Source organism: Lissotriton vulgaris, unplaced genomic scaffold, assembly GCF_964263255.1.
Source record: "Lissotriton vulgaris unplaced genomic scaffold, aLisVul1.2 SCAFFOLD_6342, whole genome shotgun sequence".
Classification (NCBI taxonomy): Eukaryota; Metazoa; Chordata; class Amphibia; order Caudata; family Salamandridae; genus Lissotriton; species Lissotriton vulgaris.
The window spans coordinates 4,381-25,348 of record NW_028245691.1 but is presented as its reverse complement, the minus strand read 5'-3'; the positions used below and the strand labels follow the sequence as shown (position 1 = coordinate 25,348).

The following is a 20,968-nucleotide window of genomic DNA, read 5'->3' as shown; positions in this document are numbered from 1 at the left end:
GGAAGACGGAGAAAAAGAACAGGCTGCATGCTGGGTTGGTACCGCTTATGTACTCCCAGTGGGAGGGAGTGGGTTAGGTATCCCAGCATGCTCCTGTTTTTTTTTTTCTGTCGTTGAGATAGTGATCTCCACTATGTTTAGGAATGGGACGAGGACAGGAGAGACCTGGGGGTAATGAAAGAGTTTCAGGTGAGAAAGGTTCTGCTAATAAACGAGGTTCTGGTAATGAGAGGTCTGCATGAGTGAGGTCTGGTAATGAATGATGTTTCGGTGAGTGAGGTTCAGGTGGGTGAGGTTTTGGTGAGTGAGGTTCTGATAATGAGTAGGGGTTGAGTGAGAGTGGTTCTGGTAATGAATTAGGTTGGGGTGAGAGGGTTCCGGTAATGAAGGTGGTTCGGGTGAATGCGTTTCCGGAAATGAATGAGGTTCTGGTTAGTGATATTCTGGTAATGAGTTAGGTTCAGGTGAATGAAGTTCTGGTTAGTGATATTCTGGTAAGGAATGAGGTTCGAGTGAGTGAGGTTCAGGTAATGAGTGAGGTTTGGGTGACTGCGGTTCTGGTAACGAGAGAGGTTCGGGTGAATGAGGTTCTGGTAATGAGTTAGGTTCAGGTGAATGAGGTTCTGGTAATGAATGCGGTTCGGGTGAGTAGATGTCTGGTTTTCAGACGAAGAAACTCCCAGAATGCATCCGTTCATAGGTCACCACTGATGGAATTACAATGAATGTTCTCCCAGCCTTGCACCACAGACGGGTGGTAAAGAGGCCAACAGACCACAAGTCCTCTACATGCATCTCTGGTCACTCAGCCAATGTCACAGGGCATCATTTTTACAGCTTTTGTGACATGAAATAATCCAAATTGTCACAACTGTTGCAGTACGATGGCTTGACGGTAACAGTGGTACAGGCACTTTGAAGAACGGCCTCTTGTGAAATACCCTGGGGTCTGCTAATTATGTTTTTGACAAATTAAGTGTCATGGGCAGGGGGGCGTGGTTTGGCGCCCGGCGAGGACGGCAGCGCAGATGTGAGCGCTCCCGGTCGCTTGGGGATTCCGCCGCTTTAAACCCAGCATTCCCGCCTGCAAACCACGTCTTACCTCCTCGGAGACTGCAGCCCACGCAGCGGTTCCAGTACAGGCTCCGTCAAGATGCGGAAAGGTCGTCTTTGATGATATTGCAGCGGACGCGGCTGAGTAATAGTCGCGCCCGCCATTTTGTTTTCTGTCAGCGCGACCTGTGGCGCACCCGTTTCCCGACCATGCGAGCCTGCCTCAAAGACCTGCGCATAATTAACTCTTCCCGGTGAGGTTTTACTCTTGCATTTCTGCTTCACCGCTGTACAACTGTCACATGGGCTGCTCTTTAATGAACTTTAACGAGTTTTCCTCGCATTCTGCATGTTTCTGGCGGCCATTTCAGGCTAATGGACCTTTCTCACCTCAAATACCCTGCCAATGCACTCAGACTAAGTTAACTCTTTGCTTGAAGCGCTGCTTTCTTTCATGCTCCTATATTTAACGTTATCTACAATTTGAGGCAGCTTTCAGCATGATTTTTATGCGCTCTCCTTATCTACTCACCATATCTTCATGATGTTCTCCACCTGACGGATCTTCTTCGTTCCACAACGTGCCACTTACCTATATTTCATCGCCATGGTGGTTCTTTGTCTACATCGTCAATGCGCCAACTCCCCCAATTAGCGAATTGGTCGCTGCTCCATCCATTTTTTTGACTCTCTGACACTCTTACATCCTGTGCAGTTTTTTGTCAAGAATTCTAACGCAACCTCTTTGCTGCCTTTGGTTAAGTAGTGCATATTATTGGGCTTTTTCCTCATTTTCTCTTCACCAATAATTTTTTCCTACTCCATTTTTATATGGAAAGGAAGGCATTCCCTCGGACCACCAAAACTCCACGTCGTGTCTTCATCAAAAATTCAAGAGTCTTTTCTGCACTGGCACACCTCGAGGCTTCTCAGGCCCTCGTCACTCAAATGTCGCAGTCAACTGCGGAGAAGCCAATGCAGCCTCCAGGGAAAGTCACGACGAAACGCCCTAAAAAAGATCCTCCATCGCCAACGGGGTCCACATCGGCTGTTTCTATGGAGCTGTTATTAGAAGAGATCCGTGCTCTCAAGCCCTTCATGGAAGAAACCAACTCTAAGTTGCAGGTTCTTACTGACAATTGGTCTCAGATGGACGCCAGAGTGACTACAGTGGAACACTCTTTAACTTCTCTCCAGGAGTCATCCTCCAAAGTTTCACACATGCAGTCTCAAATTTCCTCTCTTCAAAAGCAAGTCGAAGAATTGGAAAACCGAAACAGACGCAACAATCTTCGTCTCTACGGCCTGGCAGAGAATTGTGAGGGGTCTGACCCCATTGCTTTCTTCAAATCATTTTTGCCCAAGATTCTTCACTTACCTGAGGATACTACGCTTAACATCCAGCGCGCACATAGACTGGGTCGTCTTCCTTCTACTTCCTCTCCTTCTTCACGACCAAGAGGTGTCATCATGTACTTCTTAGAATATACTGACCTCCTCAAAGTTATCTCAGCAGCTCGTGCCTCACCTTGCCTACAATGGTCGGGCTCCAATCTCTTCTTTGCCCAGGATTATGCAAGAGCCACAGCTAGTCGCCGCAAGGCCTTCTTGGATATGCGACCAGAACTTCGCGCTATTGGTGCTAGATATGGCCTTTTCCACCCTTGCCTATTTAGAGTGACTTACAACAACAAAACTACGACATATGAGGATCCTGTTCGTCTTCGTAGCTTTTTGAACGCAACTCAAGCATCTGACATGGACTTTTCCAGCTCTTCGTCAGCTTTCCCGCCATGATTCCTACGTGACGCAGCATTGAAGTTTCAGTTAACCTCTTAAGCGCTGCTGACGGCCAACGGTCGTCACGAGCGCTACCTCCCCAGTGCTGCGCACGACCATTGGACGTCCATTCAGCACTAGTTCCAATGGACAGCGCAGCACTGGGGAGGGATATTTGCGAAGCAGCTAAGGTGTTAATGTGCATGCTTACCGTGCATTGTTAGATATGTTGATGTCTTTTTATGCCATGTTTTCCAACGCCTCTGGTTTCCCTGCTCTCTCCCTCACCCTCCGTTATTTCTCTTGTATCCCAGTTCGTTAAATAAGCATTGTTCACTGTTATTTCTTTCCACACCTTCTTGTCATTTAATGTTGTTATGTCCCCATCTTCTCTCAATCGTCTCGCTCATTAATGGTTTTCCTCCCTTTTCCTTGCAGGTTTTTACATTATGTATGGCGCCTCTCCCCCGACCCGTTGGTTCGTTTGCATTGGACGCTTGCTTCCTTTGCCTGGCGCTCCCCCCTCATCCATTTCCTCGCTTATCCTCCCCCTGGTGATTGACCCTTCCCATCTCTGCCCTTCGTAAGTATGTTTTCCTTCTCCCCCCGAATGTTCACTTCCCTTCTTGTATCTTTTTCACTTTTCAGTTCGCCGATTTCCTTTACATCACAGGTGTCTCTCTCTCTTGTTTCTCGCATACTCTTCTATCACCATTTTCTTTCTATCACCCTACCTACCTCCTGGACTACCTTCTCAATTGTTTCCACATCGATTGCTTTTATTCTCCTTTTCCTCACCCTCTTTTCTCTTTCCTCATTCTTTTAATCATTATTATACTGCTTTGACTTTCATCGACTCTCTCTTTTTCCATGGTTTTTTATTCTTCTGGGTCTCCTCTGCACCTCTTTCTCTTTCTTTGTTTTCTCCCTCTTCTTTGAGATGATATGTCTCTAAAGGTAATTACATGGAATGTTAAGGGCGTCAATTCCCCTATCAAACGTCAAAGGATTTTTTCTCATCTTTCGCGTCTGAATGTGGACATTGCTTTTTTACAAGAAACCCACTTATCTGCTGAAGAATCTGTCAAATTGAAGAGAAGTTGGGTGGGTGATGTTTATTACTCTCCTGGGGATGGTAAACGTAATGGCGTTGCAATTTTATGTCACAAAGCTCTTGCTCACTCCTTGCTTGCCCAAGAATCCGATGCTGAAGGCCGATGGATATACACCAAACTTGCTATCAAGAATGTTCCAATTTCTCTCCTAAATGTTTACGCCCCTACCACTGGAGATCCCACCTTCTGGCACTCATTTTCCCAGCACATCACTAGATTTATTGATGATAATTTTATACTAGCAGGAGACTGTAATCAGCCCCTGGATCCCTTTCTCGATAGGAACTCCAAAGCACACTTCATCCCTAACAATCCTCATAAATCCTTCTCTCAAGCTATCTCCCAACACAAACTCACTGATGCTTGGCATTTATGCAATCCAGAACTCCAAGAATTTACCTTTTATTCTCCATGTCACCATTCCCAATCTCGGATTGATTACATTTTTGTTACCCATAATATTGCCCAAACCCTCACTCATGCAGAAATTGGTCCAATTTTACTTTCTCACCATGCCCCCACATTATTTCAATTGGATATCTTACCCAAATCAATAGGCCCTAAACGCTGGCGTTTTAACAATTCTCTCCTTCTAGATCCTAAATTTACTGTTTCCTTCACTTCCTTCTCCCACGAATTTTTCTCCCTAAATGATAACTCCCCTGTCCCTAAACACACCATTTGGGATGCCTTTAAAGCGGCAGCAAGAGATTTTATCATTGGCTTTGTTGCTAAAAAGCGTAGAGCTGCTCGCGAATTTACCAAGGCTATCCTTCTGGATATCAAGAAATTGGAGCATTCTTATTTCACTTCCCGCTCACAGCAAACTCTAACTGCCCTGGCTAACGCTAAGATGAAATTTAATAAAAAATCCACGGACGATGCATCTCTGTACTTATTAAAATCTAGTGCCAAGTTCTATGGAGGCAAAAATAAGGCTGGCAAGATATTGGCCAATTATCTCAAAGTGAAACACAACAAATTAAACATTGAATCAATCTATGACGCCGAATCAAATCTCAAACATACGGACGCAGACATTCTCACTGAATTCTCTACCTTCTATAAGACTTTATACTCTTCTGAAACCCAGCCCTCTTCCCATTCTCTAGATACATTTTTCTCCTCCATTCACAAACCATCTCACTTTCCACTTGACCTTTCTCAATTAGAACTTGATATATCCCAACAAGAACTACTCAAAGCGCTTCAAACCCTCCAAAAAGACAAGGCTCCTGGGCCAGACGGCTTCACAGTCGAATTTTTCTCCACTTCTCACAGCTCCTCATTCCCCGACTCCACTCCCTTATCGGAACCTTCCTTTCCTTGGGTTCCTCCTCAGGCTCTTTTTCAGACGCCCACATTTGTCTCATACCCAAGGAGGGGAGGGATCCTCAACATTGCAAAAACTACAGGCCAATCTCTTTGGTCAATATTGACTATAAAAGTTTTGCAAAGTCTCTTGCGGCACGTCTTGACCTTCTTCTCCCGGACCTTCTGGGTGAGGAACAGTCGGGCTTTGTCAAGGGCTGTTTTATAACTGACAACACCAGACTCCTCTTTAACATCCTTTCTAGGTCTCGCCTCTTACCTCATCCCCTTGCGGCTATTGCCTTGGATGCCGAAAAGGCGTTTGATAGAGTCGAATGGACTTATTTGTTTCACACCCTCCGTTGGTTTGGTTTCGGTCCTGTTTTCATATCCTTAATCTCCCTACTTTATTCTAACCCACGCGCAGCGGTTTGTGCCAACGGTCAAATATCTTCTTTTTTTGATTTAAAAAGAGGTGTCCCTTATCTCCCTTTCTCTTTAATCTGGCATTAGAACCTTTCCTTTCCAAGCTCCGTCAAAACCCCTCCATCCAAGGTTTCCAACTGTCAGACTCCCACATCAAATTAGCCGCTTATGCGGATGACATATTGCTATTTGTCTCCAACCCCTCCGTTTCCATTCCTGCTTTTCTCACTGAAGTCCATGCTTATTCCCAAATATCCGGCTATAAACTTAATAATGATAAATGTGAGATCCTCCCCTTAACTAAATTCACTTTTAAACCCGATTTTGCTGCCTCTAATTTTACATGGAAACCCTCCAATATCAAGTACCTTGGAATGCATGTCACTCCTACCATCCCGGATACCGTTTCCTTGTGCATGTCCAAGTGCATTCAAAAATTAACGGACCTCACATCCAAGTGGCATCCCCTTTACCTATCCTGGTGGGGTCGCCTTGACACTATTAAAATGATGTTAACTCCCATTGTTCTCTACACCCTCTCCAATATTCCAGTCCCTGTCCCATCCAAATTTTTCAAAAAAATCAACTCTATTCTAAGTCCTTTCTTTGGAGTAAAAAGAAGTCACGAATGTCTATAGCACGTCTGATTCGTCCTAAATCTGAAGGTGGGGCCAACTTTCCTGACTTCCCAGCCTATCACAAGGCGTTTCAGTTGAGACAAGCTTCTTTTTGGCTACTAGATCCTGACACCCCATGCCCTCTATGGACCAAATTTGAACGCCTTCTTCTTTCTCCCTTTTCCTTTGCTGAGTACCTTTCCTTTTCCCGCAAACCCACCTCTATCTCTACTCCGATTCATAAGTTTACCACTAAATTACTCCTCTCCTCTACGCATTCTCCCCCCACTACCATTGCTGATCTCCTTTCCTCTCCCATATGGCATAACACTTCCTTACTCATCCGTAACAGACCCTTCTTCTGGAAAACTTGGCATACTCGAGGTCTGCAGTGGATCTCCCAACTATTTTCTCATTCCTCTTTCTTATCTTTTGACACCCTTCGCTCCCTCTATGACTTACCTACTTCCTTTGCACGTAAATACCAATTGCTTAAAAATACAGTCCTACCGAAATATAATAACCTCTCTCAGCCCTGCTCTCCTCCTGCTCCATCCACTCCCACTACCGCACTCCATTCCTTCTTACGCACCACGCCAAAGGCTACTGCTATTTACAAATACCTTCATGCTGGTGAGACTCCGAGACCCAAATCTAAAGTAGAACAATCTTGGGAGCATGATTTGTCTATCTCTTGGTCGGTTTCCTTTTGGGACAAAATCTGGACTAAACTCCGCAAATCTTCCAGAGCAGCAACCCTTACTCAGACTTTGTTCTTCATTTACAATAGACTCCTCTTCACACCCTCTGACCTTCACAAACGCTTTCCTACTACTCCCCACACGTGCTGGTCTTGCTCGTCACCACAAGCCAAATTATTTCATATGTTATTTTTATGCACTCATGTACGTGATTTTTGGTTACAGGTTTGGGCTCAAATTAATTTGATTTTTCACACCTCTATCCCCTTTTCTCACACACATGTTTTTACGGGCAGTCTCTCTCCTTGTTGGGATGGCATTGAGCTAAAACCTCAGATTGTTGATTTATTACTTGCCGCTGCCTTCCATCAAATAATAGTCAACTGGAAAGACTTCTCTAAAATTTCCTTCAAAGCGTGGTGGTTTAATGTATGCCATAACCATAGACTCGATACAGCTCATGTTTTCCCGGCATGTATGGCTACAAAACGCATGGACCTCTGGACTCCCGTCACACTGTATCTGGAATCATGTAGTAAGCGTTTGTTTCACCTTTCTCTCCACAACAGGAAGTTCCTAAACCTCCTTAATTGCCTGATACATTCCACTTATCCTTCATTGTACCATCTTTATTTATTATTTTCCAATGTTCTCATGCTTTTCATATTTTATGCTTACCGTAAATTTTCTTTACCTTTTCCCTTTTTCTCATCTTGTACCCAGATCTTTTTTATTATAATGCTTGTATTTGTTTGATTGTATTATTTTGCTCAGATTCTTACTCTGATATCACGTTGTACTTTGTTTTGACACCTGGTTTTCTCTCTTATTACTATTAATAAAATTCTCTTGAACTTAAAAAAAAAAAAAGTGTCATGGGCAGGGCTAGACTAGTGCAGGCAGAGAATATCTTTTAAACAAACATTTGCAATACAATAGGTCTCGCATTTACGCGAGTTTGAGCTATAACTGAGTTTTAAAAACATAAATAAAAGGCATTGTCATTTACAATGCCAATTGCTTTAACTCGTTAAGTTAGTGGGAATCAATCAGGATGGATAATATGGGAAGTTGAAATTAAGTTGTGCTAAGAGTACTGTCAGCAAGGCGACCACCCATAAATATTATACACACCTTGAGCAAGGCAAGGCAGCATATATTGTGGTAATGGCAGCTTCAAAATGTTGCCCTACCTAGGACAGGAAAGTACTGCCACCAGGCTGGGTTCCTTAAGTAGCTTTAGCAACATGCCATGGGCTGTTTTCCACTACCCTTGCACCAGTTACTAGCAATTATTATTTCATAAAGTTGCTGTGGCAAGTTTGGTCATTGCACACTGTAAAGATAACTATCTGTGTTGGTATTCCAAACAGATGCACCTAAAAATAACACCAGGGAAATGTGAACAATTGTAATATGTCACCAGGCGTTATGATGACGTCAGGCACTGGTTTTGACTGATCGTGCAAAACACCAAGACATGATACTCGCAATGCTTAAAAACAAAGGTGTGTAGACCCAGACGAGAGCCACTTAATGAAAGATGAAATAAAATACATTTACGACGTTTGCTACTGCTCAAAGAGCCAGGTCTTGAGGAGTCTTCTGAAGGCGAGTAGGTCTTGGGTCTGACGTAGGTGGGTAGGGAGGGTGTTCCAGGTCTTGGTGGTAAGGTAGGAGAAGGATCTGCCGCCGGAGGTTATTCGTTGGATGCGGGGGACATACGCGAGGGCGAGGCTGGCGGAGCGGAGCTGGCGGGTCGGGGTGTAAAAGTTGAGTCTGCTGTTCAGGTAGGCTGGTCCGGCGTTGTGGAGTGCTTTGTGTGCGTGGGTGAGGAGCTTGAAGGTTATCCTCTTGTCGACGGGGAGCCAGTGTAGGTCTCTCAGGTGGGGGGTGATGTGGCTGCTGCTGGGGACGTTGACGATCAGTCGGGCGGAGGCATTTTGGATGTGTTGTAGTCGTCGTAGGTGTTTGGCTGGCATTCCTGCATAGAGTGCGTTGCCGTAGTCCAGTCTGCTGCTGACGAGGGCCTTTGTCACGTTCTTCTTGTTTCGGTCGGGGTCCACTTTTAGATCCTGCGGAGCATGCAGAGGGTATTGTAGCAGGAGGAGGAGACGGCGTTGACCTGTTTAGACATGGAGAGGGAGGAGTCAAGGACGAATCCTATGTTGCGTGCATGATCGGTGGGTGTCGGTGCTGTTCTCATTGTGGTCGGCCACCAGAAGTCGTCCCAGGCTGAGGGGGTGAGTCCGAGGATGAGTACCTCCGTCTTGTCTGAGTTCAGCTTCAGACGGGTGTTCTGCATCCAGTTGGCGACTGCCTTCATTCCCACATGAGCTTGGTATTGGAGGTGTGTGGGTCCTTGGTGAGGGAGAGGATGAGCTGGGTGTCGTCGGCGTAGGAGATGATGTTGAGTTTGTGTTGCGGGCCACTTGTGCCAGGGGGGCCATGTAGATGTTAAACAGCGTCGGGCTGAGCCCTGGGGGATGTGGCAGATGAAGTTGGTGGCCTCGGATCAGAAGGGCGGAAGGCGGACACTCTGGGTTCTCCCGGAGAGGAAGGACGTGGTCCAGTCAAGGGCCTTCTCTTGGATTCCGGCTTCCAGGAGGCGTGTCTTTAGAGTGCGATGGCAGACCGTGTCGAAAGCGGCTGACAGGTCCAGGAGGATGAGGGCTGATGTTTCGCCGTTGTCTAGTTGGCACCTGAAGTCGTCTGTGGCAGTGATGAGGGCTGTCTCGGTGCTGTGGTTTCGTCTGAACCCGGACTGGGACAGGTCCAAGATGTTGTCTTCCAGGGGGTGGGCCAGTTGCATGTTGACGATTTTCTCAATGACCTTCACCGGGAACGGGAGCAGGGAGATGGGCCGGAAGTTCTTGAGGTCCTTGGGGTCTGCCTTGGGCTTCTTGAGGAGGGTGTAGATTTTGACGTGTTTCCAGCTTTCCAGGAATGTTGCTGTTTCGAAGGAGATGTTGATGTCCTTCCGTAGTTGGAGTGCAATGGCAGCATCTGCTTTGTTGAATACGTGGTGTGGGCACGGGTCTGACGGAGATCCTGAGTGGATGGAGTTCATGACCTTGCGTGTCTCGTCGTCGTTGACGTTGGACCAGGAGGTCAGGCGGTTGGCGCTGGTGGTGTTCACAGGGGGTGTGGGGTCTGGCGTAGTCGAGCCGGTCATTGTGTTGAAGCTGTCATGGATGTCAGCGATCTTGCGGTGGAAAAAGATGGCTAGTGAGTTGCACAGTTCTTGTTAGGGCGGTATGTTGTTGGTGCTGGGGTTGGAGAGTTCTTTTACGATGCTGAAGAGCTCTTTGCTGTCGTGGTCGTTGTTATCCAGGTGGTCTTTGAAAAAGGATCTCTTGGCTATTCCGATGAGGTGGTGATGTCTGCGAGTGGCGTCCTTGTGGGCTTTGCGGTTGTCCGAAGTGCATTAATGGAGCCATATCTTCTCCAGTTTCCGGCAGGTGCGTTTAGGTCTGCAGCTCGTTAGTAAACCAGGTGGCTCTCTTGCTGGTGTGGTTGTTGGACGGTTTCTTGAGTGGAGCGAGGGTGTTGGCGCATTCGTCCATCCACTGTCTGATGTTGCGGGCTGCGTCGTCTGGGTTGGTGGGGTCGGTGGGTGGGTTCTGGGCGAGGGTGGTGATCAGCTGGTCTTCGGTGACTTTGCTCCAGCAGCGGCGAGGCAGCTGTTGGGTGCGGCGGTGCGTGGTTGGTTTGTTGAAGGTGAAATGGATGCAGGGCTGGTCAGTCCAGTGGAGTTCCGTGGTGTGGTCGAAGGAGACGTGGGTGCCTGTGGAGAAGATGGGGTCCAGTGTGTGGCCGAGGGTGGCGGAGTTGGCTTTGTTGTTGTTCTCGAAGTGGAAATTCAGGTCCCCGAGGAGGATGTAGTCTGTGGAGGTGGGTGCGTGGGTGCTGGCGAGGTCGGCGATGGAGTCGCTAAATTGTGCTCGGGGTCTGGGCGGTCTGGTGATGAGTGTTCCTCTGAGGGTGGTGGTGGGGTCGGTGTTGATCCGGAAGTGCAGGTGTTCGGCGGTGTTAAGGGTGTCGTCTGCATGGGTGGTGACCTTGAGGATGGACTTGTGAACGATGGCTATTCCTCCTCCGATTCCGTTGGCGCGATCCCTGCGGGTGATTTTGTAGCCGTCCGGGATGGCTATGGCAATGTCTAGCTCAGAGGAGCACCAGGTCTCGGTCAGGAAGGCCACGTCTGGGGCGGATGTGTCGAGCAGGTCCCAGAGCTCGACGGCGTGTTTGCATGCGGAGCGGGTGTTGAGGAGTATGCATCAGAGGTGTTTGGGTCCGGTCCTTGGAGGTTTAGTGGTTCTGTCGCAGGTGAAGATGCAGGTGTGGCGGGTGAAAGGTCCGTGAGTCTGTATCAGTGTGGCTTGGAAGCAGGTGTGGTTTCCGCCGGTGTTGAGTGCGTAGAGGGTGCTGGCATTGTAGCGGAGTCTGGTGTTGTGGCATTCACCGGGTCCTGTGGTTCTGGCGCTGGGCATGGTCCAGTCGCGGATGGGCACAGATGAGCTTGCCTTTGGCGTGCCTTCAGTGCGCCAGCGGCGTACCCGCTGCATGCGCCGCTGGCGCACAGAAGGCACGCCAAAGGCAAGCTCGTCTGCGCCCATCCGCGACTGGACCATGCCCAGCGCCAGAACCCCTTAACCCCGGAATGGCCATAAGAGGGGGATAGGGAGGGAGGAGCAGCTGGGAGGCGGGAGCGGGGTGTCCAATGGGATACAGGGTGGCGGGGCTGCAGGGACTCAGCGGCGGGAATGAGGGAGCGGGAAACAGCGGCGGCAGGCAGGAGCAACGAGGCAGCTGGCGGCTGTATGGTGGCGTGGGGAGTGACCTGCCTGCGAGCAGGGTCAAAGGTCTCTCACGATCACAGAAGTGGCAGACAGCCGTATCGAACCCTACCAGAGTGGGGCTCGAGGAGCAGCAGTGTACAGCGGAGCTGTGGGAGAGAGCAGGCTTCAGACCGAGGGTCTGGGGTCTAGCTCGCGCTCCCCACTGCAGTCGCCATAAGTAGAGGAGGAGAGAGGAAACGAGCAGCTGGGGGCGAGAACAGCGGTAAAAACAGTGACAAGGGCACAGTGAGGGGGCGCTGAGAGGGGAGATAGGTACGGGCGGCAAAGAGTGAAAACAAACCACAATAATGTACAAAAATGAATGAAAAGCTCAATAAAACCACCTGAGGCAAGGTTACAATAAAATACAGAGCAAAAAGGCAGGGAGGAGAAACACGATCACAGAAGTGGCAGAGAGCAGTATCGAACCCTACCAGAGTGCGGCTCGAGGCGCACCAGTGTACAGCGGAGCTGTGGGGGAGAGAGCAGGCCTCGGACCGAGGGTCTGGGGTCTAGCTCGCGCTCCCCGCTGCAGTCACCATAAGTAGGGGAGGGGGGAGGAAACGAGCAGCTGGGGGTGGGAACAGCGGCAAAAACAGTGACAAGAGCACAGTGAGGGGGGCTGAGAGAGGAGATGGGCACGGGCGGCGAGGAGGGAAAACCACAATAAGGTACAAAAATAAACAAAAAGCACAATAAAACCACTTGGGGCAAGTTTACAATAAAATACAGAGCAGAAAAACAGGGCAGAGAAACACGATCACAGAAGTGGCAGAGAGCAGTATCGAACCCTACAAGAGTGCGGCTCGAAGCGCACCAGTGTACAGCGGAGCTTTGGGGGAGAGAGCAGGCCTCGGACCGAGTTTACCTGAATACTGGAACTCAATGTTTCTGACTTTGCTTTTGCAGATTTACAGTATTATCATCATTATTCTTAAGCATTTTGTACAATCAAGGATTGTTTTCTGTCGGATGTAAAGAGATTTAAATTACTTAAATGGAAAATACCGGAATGTGCATATTCAATTTTTAGTTGGTTGTAAAAGCATCTCATTTATTACTATTGTTGAAACTTATGAAGACATATTTAAGACACATTTAACAATACACAGATCTTTGCATAAAAGTTCCTTTGAAATTTTTGCTATAGTCCAGAGTTTTCTCTCTCCTAGAGCCGCGCTACCTACACTACCTTCTTCCAATCAATGGTGCGATGAACTTTCAGATTTTTTCTCTGAAAAGATTCTGAAGATCCAGCAAGATCTCCAAACTGCCTTGAACAAGTCCCTGACATCCACTTCATTGCCTATATTGGAAGCTGTTTCTTCGGAAGGTCTGTTTACTTCCTTCTCCCCAGCCTCTGAAAAGGATGTTTTACCAATTCTGTCTGCCCTTAAATCTGGTTCGCCCGCCGACCCCTGCCCTGCTAGAGTTCTGGGAGGAGTGTCGGCGATAGTCTGCCAGGAGGTAACTAGGATTGTTAACTTATCTCTTTGCTCGGCCTCTGTGCCTCTGAGTTGGAAGCAAGCCAAGCTCCTCCCATTACTGAAGAAGTCTGGCCTGGACCCGACTATGCCCTCTAGCTATCGGCCCATATCTCTTTTGCCAGCGTTGGCTAAGACATGTGAAAAGATTGTTTTTAGACAACTTGAAGGGTTTATTGAGTCTTCTCATGCGCTCCACCCTGCTCAATCGGGGTTCAGAGCGGCCTACAGCACCGAAACAGCATTAATTGAGGTTTCAGAGGCTATTCGGGAGTGCCTGGATGGAGGCGGCAGGGCGGTTCTGATCTTACTAGACCTCTCTGCCGCCTTCGATACGGTGCCCCATTCGTTGCTTCTGGCCAGATTGGGTGCTGTCGGTATTTCAGGCCGCGCTTTGGGTTGGTTGACCTCATTTCTGAAAGATAGATTACAGCAAGTGTGGGTCCCCCCTTATGCATCTAAGGCTAAGGAACTTACCCCAGGAGTCCCGCAGGGGTCTACCTTAAGCCCCCTGCTTTTTAATGTTTATGTGACCCCTTTGGTCTATCTAGCTGAGCAGCTGGGTGCCAAAATAATGGCTTATGCTGATGATACCCAGCTGCTCTTCACCTGGCCAAAAAATCATCTAGACCCCTTGACCGTTCAGAGTTGCCTGTCGCAGGTTTTTCGCTGGCTGGCAATGGCCCAGCTTAAATGTAACGAGGAGAAGACGGAGATCCTCCTCTATGGATCTTTTCCGGATAATTTCAGGGAACAAATTTGGCCCTCCGACCTACCCTGTCCGAGCTCATCAGGTGCCCCTGTAAAGAACCTAGGTGTCTGGTTCGGACAGGATTTAAAGTTCGGGGAGCATATTAAGAAACTAACCGGTACCTGTTATGCCACTCTAAAGGCCCTCAGAAGATTTTTTCCCCTCATTCCCGGCAAAGCTAGAGAGACTGTGCTTAGAGCGTTGATTTTATCACGCTTAGATTATGCAAATGCACTCTTCAGTGGCCTACCTGATTACATGGTCCGTCGACTTCAGGTTATTCAAAACTCGGCAGTCAGGTTGATGTTTCAACTACCCAGGAGAACTAGTGTTCGCGAACATCTGCGCAGCCTTCATTGGTTGCCTATTGCCAATCGTATTTTGTTTAAAATTCTGGTCCTGGCATATCGGGCTATCAATCAGCAAGGCCCAGTATACTTGCGGAATAGATTTGTTCTTTATGCTCCTAAACGGGCTCTCCGCTCGGCTAACCTTTGTCAGATGGTCCAGCCTAAATTTAAGCTTGCCAGAACTGGAGGCAAATCCATCTCTGTTAAGGCTGCTAGAGTATGGAATGTTCTTCCTTTGGCCCTTCGCACTGCCTCCTCACTTTCGCAGTTCAAGAAGGGACTCAAAACATACCTGTTTAATATTACTCTGTAATCTCTCTCTTCGGTGTGTTAGTGGCCCCGCCTTGTTATCATGTACTCATCGCGCCAGGATACTCCTGAGTAATAGAGCGCGCAATAAAAGGATTTATAACATAACATTATAACATAACAATACGCCACATCTTATTTATTTCAGCAAAGGTATTCATCGAGTAACTTAACAAAAAAAAAAAAGGGCGCTTGCACAGCACATATATACTAGTTACAGGTGTAGGTAGATGCATATGGTCACGGTTTTGTCAAAACAAGAACAGCTCTTGGAGTAAGAGATGGATCAGGAAGACTCAAGACAGCAAGTTGGACATCCGGAGGTTGTGCCATACATCAAATCTTATTGTTCATGGAGGTGCCTGGTTTCAATCACTACTAACTCTTTTCAGGATGATTACCTTTGCTCTAGTCTAAAAGCCTGATAACGGGTACCTTTTGTGTGCTGATTGTGTTTGGGGCTCGATCTGGGCCATGTAGGCCCTGCATCATGTATCGATCCTCTCCCCATATAAGGTCCCTGTCCAATCTAAAATGGCGGTGCTTCTAAGACTCTAGGAATCTAGATATTGACATAGGACTTGGCATGTCCTTCTTATGGACATGAAAGAAGGACTATCATGTTCTATAGCTTCTATGTATTTCCAAGATGGCGCCATCTTAGAATGATGTTGTTTACTCATTCTGCTTAGATTTCCAGACTGGTTCGGTCTATCGAATTTCCAAGTGCATCCTAGGCCACTGATCATCCCTCTAATCCGGATTCTATCTTCCTAATTGCATAATCAAGTTTGACCTAATGTATTTCAACTTCCCATTTTTATATTTGCAGCTGGGCCCTCTCTTCAGGATTTGCTGATTTCGTCCTAGTAATCGCATGCATATTGGCCTCTTTGGCTTAACGCTACGCTCCCCACTTCTGAAATGCAGAGCTACACCGTGTTTACAAGATTACAGTGCAGCCCAGCATTTCTCCCTGTGCTGGGGCTGAATTTAGCTGCCTAGCGCCAATGCAGGCAGCCTTGTATCATAGTGCAAGGGTGCTTGCGTTGAGGCGAACAGGCCTGACAAGTACCATGCATCAGGGGTTAGACTAACACATTTCAATGTGGTGGTCCGCATCACCGTACTGAAATGCAAAGTCACACACTTTTATGGCTTCCTGAGCTGCCAAGTGCTGGAGCGCTGCTATTCCATGGAGGGGCCCTGTTAGCCGATAAATGTACACACTCTTGCAAGCAGTACTAACAGTGCCACACAGGGCTTGGCATCACCATCACCGTTCCTTTGTAAAGCGTACTTGTTTCTATTACTTTCATGTTTTACATCTCAAACCTTGATTTCCACACCTGTGCTGAATATTCTCAGCCAGCAGCCCATCCGGACATGGTTGGAGGGGGGGCCTGATCCAGTCACTTATTGCGATTGTGAGGATGATTAAGTGGTGATAAACAGGTTTGATATTGAAACCCATCGGCTTTGAGTCTCTGTGCCCTCCCCTTTAAGATTTGACTAACCAACAGTGTTACATCAGGCCCCTCATACCTCTCTGAGGAGGAACACCCTAGACCAGGGGTTTTAAAATGTCTTAATGCCACCCCCCCCCCCCAACCCCACAGCGATCGTCGGGCTCCCCTCAGAATTTTTGACAATTATTCTATTCAATTGGCAATGTTTAAATATGTCTAAACTTATTTAAGCATTGCAGTTAAGTACTGTTTTAAGAATGCAATCAAACACATGATTGCCAAACATACTATTCTGGTCAGGTAGGCTTTATATAGCCTTATGGCCCGCTGACGAGGGCATGCATCTCTGGACTATAACGGGTTCAGGGCCCTTAATAACAGGTATATCCAAAGGCAGAAGGGCTATAAGGCTATTAGAACATTCCACCCACTTAGGGTAGAATGTTCTAAATTAAAAAGAGAAAAATATGAAGACAAACATTGGAATGTTGGAGCTACAGACTTATACCAGCCATTACAAGCCCGGAGCTGCTTCAATGGAGCTCCCAACATTCCAATGTTCTAATAACGGGTACAAGTACCAGGAGTGTGTTCATTTGAGGTGGGGGTTTTGAAAAACATTTGGAGTCCTGTCCCTTTTGACACATACTCCCAGCTAGTATATACGTATATAACTGTCAAAACATGTTAGTGATGGCCCATTGGAGAGCAGCTTACTGCTGCTCATTATGTTAAGCTTAAAACAAAGCACCATTTCAGCATAATGCTTCTTTTGACCAGAGTCTAGCGCCCCACCTGGGATCAACTCAGGCCCCCCTGGGAGGGCCCGCCCCCAGTCTGAGGCCCCCCGCCTGGGATCATCTCAGGCCCCCCAAGGAGGCCCGCCCCCAGTCTGAGGCCCCCTGCCTGGGATCATCTCAGGCCCCCCTGGGAGGGCCCGACCCAGTCTGAGGCCCCCCACCTGGGATCATCTCAGGTCCCCCTAGTAGGGCCCGCCCCCAGTCTGAGGCCCCCCACCTGGGATCATCAAAGGCCCCCCTGGGAGGGCCCGACCCAGTCTGAGGCCCCCCACCTGGGATCATCTCAGGTCCCCCTAGGAGGGCCCGCCCCCAGTCTGAGGCCCCCTGCCCTAGACATACATTTCAAGCATTCTCAGATCCTAAATAAAACATCACATAAGATCTGACAGCATTAGAGTGAATTAATCAATAAAGATTTATTTAGAAACTAATTAATATCTCACGAAAGTAATACGGCAATAGTACAGAAGACATCAATGAATCTATTCATAAACACTGGTAGGAAACAAGGAACTGGTGGATCAAAAGGATAAAATACATCCTATATCGAAAACCGATTAAACATTCAAAGATACACAAACTGACTACAAAGATTCCATGGTTAATCACGCCACCAAAAAATTGTCATCCAAGAATGCAAAATGGTGATTTTGCCTAACTATCACACAACATGTGGCTCAGTGACATTTATAAATGATTCCTCACTCTCCTGAAGAGAAGCCGTGTGCTCACCCTCGCTATCACACAGCATGCGGGTTGGAGAGTTTCATTATTAATCCGTATCTGCTGAACAGACACCATATGCTCGGCCTGGCTATCACACAGCTGCAGCTCCGTGACCTTCATTATTGATCCACCACTCTTCTGAAGTGAAGCCTGGTGCTCGGCCTGGCTATCACACGGCTGCAGCTCCGTGACCTTCTTTATTGATCCTGCACGCTTCTGAAGTGAGGTACCTGGCCTGGCTATAACACAGCTGCAGCTCTGGCACCTTCATTATTGATCCTACACTCCTCCGAAGTGTGCTCGGCCTGGCTATCAAACAGCAGCAGTTCTGTGACCTTCATTATTGATCCTGCACTCTTCTGAAGTGAAGTACTCGGCCTGGCTATAACACAGCTGCAGCTCTGCAACTGTCATTATTGATCCTGCACTCTTTTGAAGAGAGGCTGACGTCTTTGTAGGTTTGAAAGTTCACAAAAGATCTTCACACATTTACTGCAATGATATGGCTTTATCCCTGTGTGTTTGTTCGCTGATCAATCCTTAATGTTGAAGATTCACTAAACCTACGTCAACATTCACTGCACTTGAATGATTGTTCGTGTGTGTTTTCTAATACCGTATATCTCTTCTCACATTCATTGAATTTGAATGGTTTTTCCAGCTTGTATTCACAGATGTTTCCTTAATGTTGACGATTCACTAAAACTGCTTCCCCATTCACTGAAATGATACGGTTTTTCCCTAGTGTGTATTATTTGATGCTGTTTTAGGTGTGATAATCAACTGAACCTCTTCAAACATTCACTGAAATGATATTTTTTTTCCAGTGTGTGTTCTCTGGTGCTGTTTTAGGCTTGATAATCGACTAAACATCTTCACACATTCACTGCATTTATATGGTTTTTCTCCAGTGTGTGTTCGCTGATGAATCCTTAATGTTGAAGATTCAATAAAACTTATTCCACATTCACTGCACTTGAATGATTTTTCCTGTGTGTGTGTTCTCTGATGTCGTTTTAGTCCTGATACATATATAAAGCTCTTCCCACATTCACTGCACTTGAATGGTTTTTCCCCTGTATGTGTTCGTTGATGAACCTTTAATGTTGATGAGTCACTAAAACTACTTCCACATTCACTGCACTGGAATGGTTTTTCCCCAGTGTGCGTTCTCTGATGCCGCTTTAGGTTGGATAATCGACTAAACCTTTGCACACATTCACTGCAATGATATGGTTTTTCTCCAGTGTGTGTTCTCTGATGAATCCTTAATGCTTTAGATTCACTAAACCTCTTCACACATTCACTGCACTTGAATGGTTTTTCCCCTGTGTGAGCTCGCTGATGAATCCTTAATGTTGATGAAGTCCTAAAACTACTTCCACATTCACTGCACTGGAATGGTTTTTCCCCTGTGTGTGTTCCTTGATGCTGTTTTAGGTGGGATAATCGATTAAACATCTTCACACATTCACTGCAATGATATGGTTTTTCTCCAGTGTGTGTTCTCTGATGGTATTTTAGGTCTGTTAATTGAAAAAAGCTCTTCAGACATTCACTGCACTTGAATGGTTTTTCCCCTGTGTGTGTTCGCAGATGATTCTTTAATTTTGACGAATCAATAAAACTACTTCCACATTCAGTGCAATGATATGCTTTTTCCCCTGTGTGTGTTTGTTGATGTCTTTGTAGGCCTGATAACTGAATAAAGCTCTTTACACATTCAGTGCATTTGAATTGCTTTTTCGCTGTGTGTATTTGCTGATGGTGTTTTAATATTGATGACAAATTAAAGCCCTCACTGCATGTGTCTGAGACTTCTCTCTTAGTTAGTGTCTCTGGGTCTGGCATATACTTGTTTACATCGTGTGACTGTACTTCCTGAAGGGCCATCATGACTGATAAAGCAGTTGTGTTATTCTTGCAATCCCTGTATGTGTTGTATTTTGCATGTTTTCTTTCAGATTAAAGAATAAAGTGTAATGGTCAACAACTACTTCCCAAACTCATAATGTGTGTAAGGCTTCTTCGTGGGCAATTGTGTCTTTAGACTGGATAATGGTTCTGCATGCTTGCGGGTAAAGATCCATCGTCCTTCTGGTCGGTGCACACTGGGACAGTACTCTGTATTTTAGAAAATAGAACCCTTATTTCTTTTAACCTTCATTTGTCTGACTCCACTCCATTGCGCTTTTCACTGGTTGCTGTGGATTGGTCTGAAACAGTTTACAATGCACCTCTAGCACTGAATGGTGGTCGATAGTCTTTCAGGAAGCAGAGCACTGCTGTAACCACCACATACCAACCTCGTGATCAAAGCTGCTATTGGACATGTTTACACAAGAGGAGGTTTATCAGTGTTGTCTTAATTTTCTAGAGGTAATTTCTTCGTTTTGAGGCACGGAGGTGCACAGCTGAGACTCGTAGAATCACTGAATTTCTCATGACCCTTGTCCCTTCTTCCAGGATGTCCCAGTTTATGTTCAGGTCCGGCTGGCTCTGACGGCACTTAAGTTTTCCTCAATACTGGAACTCAATATTTTGGACTTTGTTTTTGTAGATTTACAGTGTTATCTTCCTTATTTTGAAACATTTTGTACAATCAACGATTGTTTTCTGTTGGATGTAAAGAGATTTAAAATTACTTAAAGGGAAACATAACGGAATGTGCATACACAATTTGTAATTGATTGTATAAACATCTCTTCATTCCCATTTTTAAAACTTATGATGGCATATGTAACCATACACAGAAATTTACATAAACGTTGCTTTGAATATGCCACATCTTAATTTTTTCAGCAAATGTTTGAATGAGTAACTTAGTAAATAAAAAAAGGGCGCTCGCATAGCACTCATACACTAGTTACAGCTTTAGGTAGGTGCATATGGTCAAGGTTTTGTCAAAACAAGTACAACTCTTCGAGTAAGAGATGAATCAGGAAGACTCAAGATAGAAGGGCGGACATCAGTATGTTGTGCCATAAATCAAATATTACTGTTCACAGAGGTGCCTGTCTTCATTCACTACACCCACAATATGCAGTAGAGCAGCAGTTTAATGATTGTATTTACTTTGTGGTTTTACTTCTCTCAAATATTTTTTTTATTTAACTTTGTTTTATTGATTTTAGCATAAGGCAAGTACAATACAGTTATCATATATGCCCCAAGAAATACAGTGAAGAGGAGTCTTGGTACCCGCTCGTCCCCTACATGATAACCCAGTTCTGCAT

General features: G+C 46.4%; 1 protein-coding gene across 1 annotated transcript; it reads right to left on the bottom strand.

The window, feature by feature from the left end:
- Nucleotides 1-17,452: 17,452 nt before the first annotated feature.
- Nucleotides 17,453-20,344, bottom strand: LOC147666313 (uncharacterized). Its single transcript, XM_086949142.1, has 2 exons — nt 17,925-20,344; nt 17,453-17,846 (listed from the first exon to the last, which is right to left on the bottom strand). Exon 1 carries the CDS (start codon nt 19,626-19,628, stop codon nt 18,534-18,536), a length of 1,095 nt encoding a protein of 364 aa, XP_086805268.1. The 5' UTR covers nt 19,629-20,344; the 3' UTR covers nt 17,453-17,846; nt 17,925-18,533.
- Nucleotides 20,345-20,968: the final 624 nt, after the last annotated feature.

Coding starts and splice junctions, on each gene's coding strand:
- LOC147666313 (XM_086949142.1), bottom strand. CDS start 19,628: ATGATGGCCCTTCAGGAAGTACAGTCACACGATGTAAACAAGTATATG.